Source organism: Copidosoma floridanum, unplaced genomic scaffold (assembly GCF_036245765.1).
Source record: "Copidosoma floridanum isolate Cflo_tuat_1 unplaced genomic scaffold, Cflo_Japanese_pri ptg000040l, whole genome shotgun sequence".
Classification (NCBI taxonomy): Eukaryota; Metazoa; Arthropoda; class Insecta; order Hymenoptera; family Encyrtidae; genus Copidosoma; species Copidosoma floridanum.
The window spans coordinates 6,417,509-6,425,474 of record NW_028321917.1 but is presented as its reverse complement, the minus strand read 5'-3'; the positions used below and the strand labels follow the sequence as shown (position 1 = coordinate 6,425,474).

The 7,966-nt window shown below is 36.3% G+C and overlaps 2 protein-coding genes across 2 annotated transcripts; one reads left to right on the top strand and one right to left on the bottom strand.

Moving 5' to 3' along the window:
- Positions 1-1,004: 1,004 nt before the first annotated feature.
- On the bottom strand, positions 1,005-2,733 carry LOC149373141 (uncharacterized). The gene is made up of 5 exons (XM_089597949.1): positions 2,730-2,733; positions 2,349-2,638; positions 2,206-2,300; positions 1,941-2,142; positions 1,005-1,250 (listed from the first exon to the last, which is right to left on the bottom strand). The coding sequence occupies exons 1-5, from the start codon at positions 2,731-2,733 to the stop codon at positions 1,005-1,007; spliced, it is 837 nt and encodes a 278-aa protein (XP_089454075.1).
- Positions 2,734-4,090: 1,357 nt separating this feature from the next.
- LOC149373140 (sodium/hydrogen exchanger 9B2-like) lies at positions 4,091-6,018 on the top strand. Its single transcript, XM_089597948.1, has 6 exons — positions 4,091-4,140; positions 4,219-4,566; positions 4,637-4,867; positions 5,108-5,283; positions 5,358-5,476; positions 5,836-6,018. The coding sequence occupies exons 1-6, from the start codon at positions 4,091-4,093 to the stop codon at positions 6,016-6,018; spliced, it is 1,107 nt and encodes a 368-aa protein (XP_089454074.1).
- Positions 6,019-7,966: the final 1,948 nt, after the last annotated feature.

Sequence of the window (7,966 nt, the reverse complement as noted above, 5' to 3'; positions counted from 1 at the left end):
TTAAAAAAAATATGAATCTTTATGCAGCATCAAAATTTTAACTTTAGTTATTTTTGGTTTAATTAACGTGATTACTGTCGGCTTTTTTTTTTTAAACGTTTAACTTTTTCCACAAGGATTATTTTCGCATCAATTTACGAGTACATAAATATCTTTTCTTCAGTTTTGAATCTTGATAAGAATACATATATTTGCATAATAACTTTTCTGAATGCGCAATCATCGATTTCCATTAAAAAATTGTCAAATAAAAATAGACAGTAGTAGAAAAAAAAGAGACCTGATTTGGCCAGAGTTTATAGGCTGTACATGCTCATTGAAAATAAAATGTATAATTTCATAGTTTAAAAAAAAACCAAGCATACTATACTCCATACAAAAATCCACAAAAAATACGTGTAAAAAATCCTACTGTATACGTTTTACAATAAATTTTCGCGATTAATGCGAAGAAAATCCATACACATACTTTATGTAATTAATAAGTTCTACGAATTACGGGAACAAATATAAACATATTTCCTCAATCAACAGAAAAATTGTGCAAAAAAATCCACTAGTCCTATTGAATCTGTAGAAATACAATTGTACAAAAGAATGAGAATGATGAGCAACTAGTAAAAGAACTAAGTGTTAGTAATGGCCTACTTTCAAATTTTTATACTCATTTGGAGATTGAATTTTAATTTGTATATTACTCGCGCCTAAAAATGCATACGGATTGTAGATACACTTGAACTATAATTTTCTATTTATCTTTTTTCCAGTTTTTTACTTTTAATTTCTTCCTTTGATGTCTCTTTGACAATTATCCTTCAGAGAGATGGGATGGTCTGATATTTTTAGTATTGTTATTATTATTTGACGAAAATAAATTTTCCCTCATAACTGCTTGGACTTCGTCGTTCAAGAAGCAGTAGATAAAAGATACGAAAGTTCCCTGAAAAACAATATTCTTATAACTATTATCATCGTCATTATCATTGTCTTTATTGATTAATATTTCATAGTATGTATAATCTTACTTGGAAGGATGACATGATTTTAATGGATTGCAAGTAAATCAATTTAGGTTTTGTCTTGTCGATGGAGAACCACAAGCAGTATAGTAAGTTCTGCAATCCAAAGAGTAAGACGAGCGTAAACGTGGCTCGCACCCATTTAGTGTAATCCATTTTTGTTTTTTGCTGCAGTTCGAGCGATAGTTTCATCTTTACGTACAAAACTCGAGATATTTGAAGAAAGAAAAAAAAATTTATCTGCCAAAAGATTTTATAAAATTGTTTGCGTTCATAGGAAAGAAAAATTTTTAATTAAAAAAATTGATACACTCACAGCAAAAGTCACAAATACTGCCAAGGCAATGAATATGACGGTAATGTCGTGCTTTACCCAATAGACATCATTGAAGGAAGAATAAAGATGCAATATTATCCATGGAGTTGTTATTATTAATGGCAAACCTTTTAAAAGAATGTAATTTTTAAATATTTTTCTAATGAAATGGTACTCGATAATTTTTTGATAAACATTACACTCAAAAAAAGTTGATTTTATGTTAAGAAGAAAAACAAACAATATTTATGTGATAAATTGCCATTCCTTTAACATAAGCAAATAAAAAAAAAAAGGAAGTAATCAGATTTATTTTTTCTCACCCCATCCAATAATGGCATAACGTTTGATGGATGTTTTCATTTCTAAGGGCTTACGGCAGATCAGCTCGTACAAAAACCATCCCTCCATCAGCAACCAAAAAAATGTTGCTGTTTCGAAGTATCGATTCAGGCCAGCAATGATTATGTAAGACAAATGTGCACTCAAGCGCGTGAACTAATCAGACAAAAGGGGGGAAAAAGCATCAAATTTATTGATAAACGCGCGTGGGGTCATACATGGGCCATTTCACGAAAATTTAAGTATACGCAATACAAATATACCATTTGTTCGGCGATCCGTATAAAATCGGCAGCCAATTTTGGTGCAATATCGATGTCCAAGGCACTCAACACTTGCAGGTACATGTGGCCATCGATTATTTGAGTGTCGAAAAGAAAACTGTGCAAGAGCCACATAACGGCCTGCAGCACAACGGCACTGAGCGTGTTCATGTGCAGCCTCGTGCGAGCATTCCTCAGTTTCCTGAGAATATAAATTCAGTTGTACTCGATTAGTTTGGTTGTATGTGTAATGTTTAGCGTATACCTGAACAGTACAAATACGCTGAGGGCGATGACCCCTACCAGTACCGACTGAAAGTAGCTGATCTGACTCAGCGAAAGGATTTTGTACTCCCATGTCTGTGTGAACAGTACAGATGGTGAATGATAAAAAAAAATTAAATTCACAACAGTCAAAGGCAATGTGCAACTTAACTTGTCCTTCAGCTCGAGGTACCTGTTGTGCGCGATTTTGAGGAAGAGGTCCGAGTAGGTGTCCGAGTCTGGGCAGCGAGAATAATCGCCGACCGACCAAACGGGGCGGTTGCAGCTGTACCTCAGAATGCAAGTTCTTTGGGCCGTTTGGTTGGGAAATTCTTGCTTCGGACACGGCAGTTCTACGGTCTCGTTCACGGAAACCGAGGGCCAGGTCAGGTGGGTGTCGAACAGAGGCTCGCACCGTTGTTGCAATTTTACGTCTAACCGAGGAAAAAATAAATTTATTTATTTATTCATATAGGATTCAACCTTTTTTTTTTCATTTCGGTTGAATTTCGATTGGTTACTCACACATTTTTGCGATGATAAAAATCTCGATTATTGACCTCGCGACGACTTGTTTAAACGTTACTGCGTAAATTTGTTCCGATACGAGACAACTTTCACCTCGCGAAGAACTCGAAAAATTTGACAATCTATTGTTTCGCGCGTAGGCTTATAAGAGCAGAGTGACGCATGCGTTGAACGTATGTAGCGTGAAATTAAATGGAAAAATTCACACCCTTGATGATGAGGGGTATGATTACTCGATTTGGTAGTCGTGTATCAAAACAGACCCAAGTAATTTTACCCTTTGACGATAATTTCGAAAATTAATTCACATTGTATGTACAGCGATGGGTCGTAATGAGTCAATATTAACATGCGAATAAAAAGCACTTACAATATTGGTTTCGTAATTAAGTATTACGTGTACATTGTACTTATCATTTTCATTTTTTTTTTCGTGAATTTAATTAATTTAATAAAAAGAGGTACATTTGTAGGATGTGAAAAAAATGGTCGTGGTCTAAAAATAAAAATTACTGTAGAAGGGTGGAAATTATATATTTACAAGTAATTAGTTTCTTGCAAAAAAGGAGATACTAAATTTTAATATTCTACTGTGACATCTTGGTAAATTGTCTCAAGTTAAAATACCTTCCAATACAAATTATAATGTATACAGTATGAGTTTTTGTGAAAAATAAAACATAATAATTGTATGTACAAACGCTAGCATAAGTATGCATGTATTAAGATTGGCCTTAGAAAGGTTTTCAGTCCTATATCATATAATTATAACGACATGCACCACATTAACTGAAGAATCTGTTATACAATAAATTAATAACCTTTGCTCTTCCATGTGTACATGATTACAGACAATAGAGTAAATACAATATATTATACCACCGATCGAATTTTAAGTATTGCGCCAAAATATAGCCCAGCAGTGGTATGTACAAGATTACCTAATCCAGCTTCACTTAAATGAGAAAAAAAAAATTTACGTTTAACCTAACAACGCAACATTACCGATTTTAAGTTATTTGCATGGAAATAATAACGATATAAGAAAAAATTGAAAAATCGTCATTTGCCGGTTCTTCCAAAGAAATACGCGCATGTGAATTGGATACAGTAACGATAAGACGTTATGAACTTTATGAGTTCAGGTTGACGTCGATAAATCGATTGTTCGACGAGATGTTTAAAAGCAACGAGCTGGAAATAAAACAGAGTTTGATCAACATCTTGGAATTATAACCTGTATAGTTTTTGTCTATATGTTGGCGTGGCCAAAAAAAGAAAATATACCTTAAACTTCGTGTTCGTTCAGCAATGAACTAGATAATAAACAACGAGTGGAAAATTAAAAAAAAAAAATCATGTCGGCCCACAGAGTAGCCGAAGAAACCGGTAATCAAGACGCCAACGGGTATAAAGGAAAAAAAAAATCCCTTCTCGGCGTATTTCTACATGTACAATGAAAAACGTCCTCCCCCACACCCACCAGTCCACCAGAGCTCACCGAGGATGATCTGACCTGTTGCCACCGCTGCACCTGCTGCAGCCTCAAACTCAGGGAGATCCTCGTAACGGATCCCCTGACCTGTTGCCACCGGTTCACCTACGCCCAAGTCTTCTGGCTGATCACCATAACCGGTCACCTCCTCATGGGCTACGCCATACTCTACCTGTACCTGGGCGATCCCATGCTCCCGGGCAACCAGCTCTTCGGGCTATTCGGCCTCATCGTATTCGCCTACTTCCTGGGCTGGAGCCTCGCCCACCTGCCTTACCTCCACCTACCGCCCGTCTTCGGCATGCTCCTCGCCGGCATCATCCTCCGCAACTGCGACTTGTAGGTATACACGAGTATATGCTTTGTTCGTTATAACATACATGTATAATATATACACATATGTCATAAGGTACGACATTCGCGAGGAGCTCGGCGGTACTCTGGCCTCGAAGATACGCAACTTCGCGACGACCTTCGTCATGCTGCGAGCCGGTCTTCAGCTAACCTCTACGGCCCTGCGCGAGCACCCTTTCTCCGTCCTCAATCTCGCCGTCGTCCCCTGCACCATGGAGATGCTGACCGTGGCTCTCTGTTGCTACGCGATCCTTGGCTACCCGGTCCTTTGGGCCTTCCTCGCTGGGTAAGGGCTAGACCTTTATTTTTTCTATGGAGCACCTTTCTATTCTCGAGCTCGTTGTATTCGCTTCCTTTCGCAATATATACGGGACAAGAGTGCAATGCTATACTTCCCTTCAATTGTATATAAAAAAGTAAACTCCGAACTTTCCTTTTCGAAATAGTATACGCGCGGAGGATATGTGAACCAGTCGAATGTGTTTTTGTGTTTTTCAAAGCCTTTGGTGGTTAATTGCCTTTGCAGGAGCATAATCGCCTGCATATCCCCGGTGGTGACCATCAATTGCATCGTTGCCCTGGCCGAGCGTGGCTACGGCGAGGACAAGGAGATGGCGAGTCTACTCTTCACCGCGGCCTCGATCGACGACGTCCACATCGTCTCCGTCTACTCGATTTGCTTCGGTTTCATCTTCACAAACGGTGCAAACTGATACAGGCAAACGGTTTTTTTTTTTCCCCTTGACAGTGTATATAATGTGGTTCGTTTCGGGCAGGTAAAAAACAGGCGCAGTGGTGGGCTCATCTGCACGGAGGCATACGGGACTTGATCATCGGAAGCTTCGTCGGGGCCACCTTGGGCCTTTTCTTCGTTTTCTTCCCCCACAGATCGCAAGTTAGTTCCTTTCCGAGTTTCATTTTCAAAAGTGTAAACGCCATCGTTGCCGATTAGTTTGCAACTAAAGAGCTGAAACCTGCATTGAAAGTAAAATACGTTAACGTATCGATTACTTTACAGTTTTTTTGCATTCATTGGCTTGCTAAAAGTATACTCGGAGTGCCCTGTGTTTTTAATTTTTCGATTGGAAAATTTAATGAGCATTCATGGTGAATCCACACCTTTGTTTGACAACTCACTCGATGCAAGTGAATTATGCAAAACTTCCATTTAAAAAGATTTAAAGCATCAATTACTTTAAAATTAATCCAAGTATAGTTGCACCCCGGCAAAAACTAATCCGTTCATCCTCGTAGAAGTACTCGCTGTTGTATCGAGTGTGTGGTTTGGTACTGGGATCGCTCATGTGCACGTCGGCCACGACAAAGGTTTCGATAACGGGCGGTGGCTTTCTAGCCACCATCATCATGTCCCTGATAGCGACCACGGGCTGGCGTGTGCTTACCGTACCATTTGATGTAAGTGACCTGAAACTTTGAGGGTTTTTTTTTTTTTCCCCACCGACTCAGACAAAAATTAGCAGCTATTATTTTAACTAGATAAATTACAGCTGTATTTATACAGCTATACTAAGCTACTATAATGGCTATAATTGATAATAAAGTAGCTATAATCATGTGCAAGTAATAAATATCAAAAGTAGCTGTTTGCAGCTATAAATTTCGAGCAAATTTCAAACAACAAAATTCATTTAATGATCCGTTTTTTGTAAGGTATATCAGCCAAAGTAGACGCCATTCTCCGTATGATAACACCAAATCAGGGGGGGTTTGAGTATTTTTTAACAATAAACAAACAAAAAACAGGTTTGCTGTTTAAATAAATGACTGATGTAGTCTTAAGACTATAATTTTTGACATTACTGAAGTGATTTTCGCGTGTTGCAGTGTTCTTCTTGTAAGTTCTACCAATAATGGACATCAAAATTAACTATAAAGTCTCTTTCAAGGAAATAAAGTAATATTTGTTTCGTGTGGTTTATTTTAATTTTGTTGTTTTCTAATTTCATGTTGAAAAAAATGAAGTACAATGAAATATCAACCTATTGTAGAGGAAAAAACACCGTTGGCGTAAGTAACGCAACCTTACCCAAGCGACTTGAACAGTATACTTGCGTATAATAAACTAAATGAGGATAATTTAATCAAAATACCTTAATAAACCTGTAATTAAATTATGGTAATGCTGTACTCTTTCTAAAGCAATAAATAATCATGTTTATATTACGTCAAGTTTCTGTAAACTTTACGCGCCATTATGTGGGAAAATTTTTTGTCTCAAATTTATTTCACTTGCTAAAGTCAAACATCCTACAATACATTTTAAATACAACAAATCGCTAAATGTTAGATAATAATGTTGTTGACAAAAAATAATAGCCAATTACCGACTCACTGACGAAAAAGTTTCAATTCCTTACAGTATAAAAAACATAAGGAGTCCAAAATATAAATAGGCTTGTAAATCAATAGCTTGAATGCTACTGACATTTGGAAATAAATGGACATTTTCTGAATATAGACCCCTGATTTTTAATAAAATTTTTTTTCTCAATTTTTTGAAGACATTTTCATTACAAAAATAATCATTGAAGATACAAAAAATTAAATTATATCCTGTGGACCGAAAAACACTTGTAATGGTCAAGACCTTCATTACGTCACAAATACATCAACACCTTTTTTTTTAAACTGGAGAGAACACAAAAAGTATGGTTTTTTTTATTAATTTCATTTCATTTTCGGAATTTATTTCAATTGAAAAGTGATAATGAGTCTAAAATATGTATCAGGTGTAGATAACTTTTTTTGACAAGTTGGCGCTAAGTACGAAAATAAAGATCATACCGTTAAGCTGTTTAACCTTATATCATTATCTATATACATTACAAGATAGCTTATAAGTAAGAAACCAATTTTACTCGCAGTTTTACTAAAAATGACTCAAGAAATCTTCCAGTACTTAATGAGGGGATGATTTTAAACTTAACTGATATTGATGTTCATTTCAATTTATCATAAAAACGAAGACTAAAAAGTGCTGTGTAAGTAAATATATTAAGTTTTATCGTGTTTACTTTGATAAAACTTCAGTTATTCCTTAAATTATAGATCTGTGAAAGAAAGTTATCGAGATTATAAATATGCTGTAAGTGACGTATGTGTCAAAAGAGAAGATTACTTATGTACCCTATCTCACATTTGTCTAGAATAAAACGTTCATAGTAAGAGCTATTCAATTCTAAATACGCATTCAATTTTCTTCATAAACTGTATTGCTGTACGTTTCACGGCGTCAAGAGTACAGACACACACAAACATACTGGTCTCATTGAAGTCCATACTCGTGTCGTTCTTCAAAAACTGCGACTGCTTCTCATTGCCAAAGTCAAGAACAAGAATTTCTTGAAACAAGGTCATGTCTTCG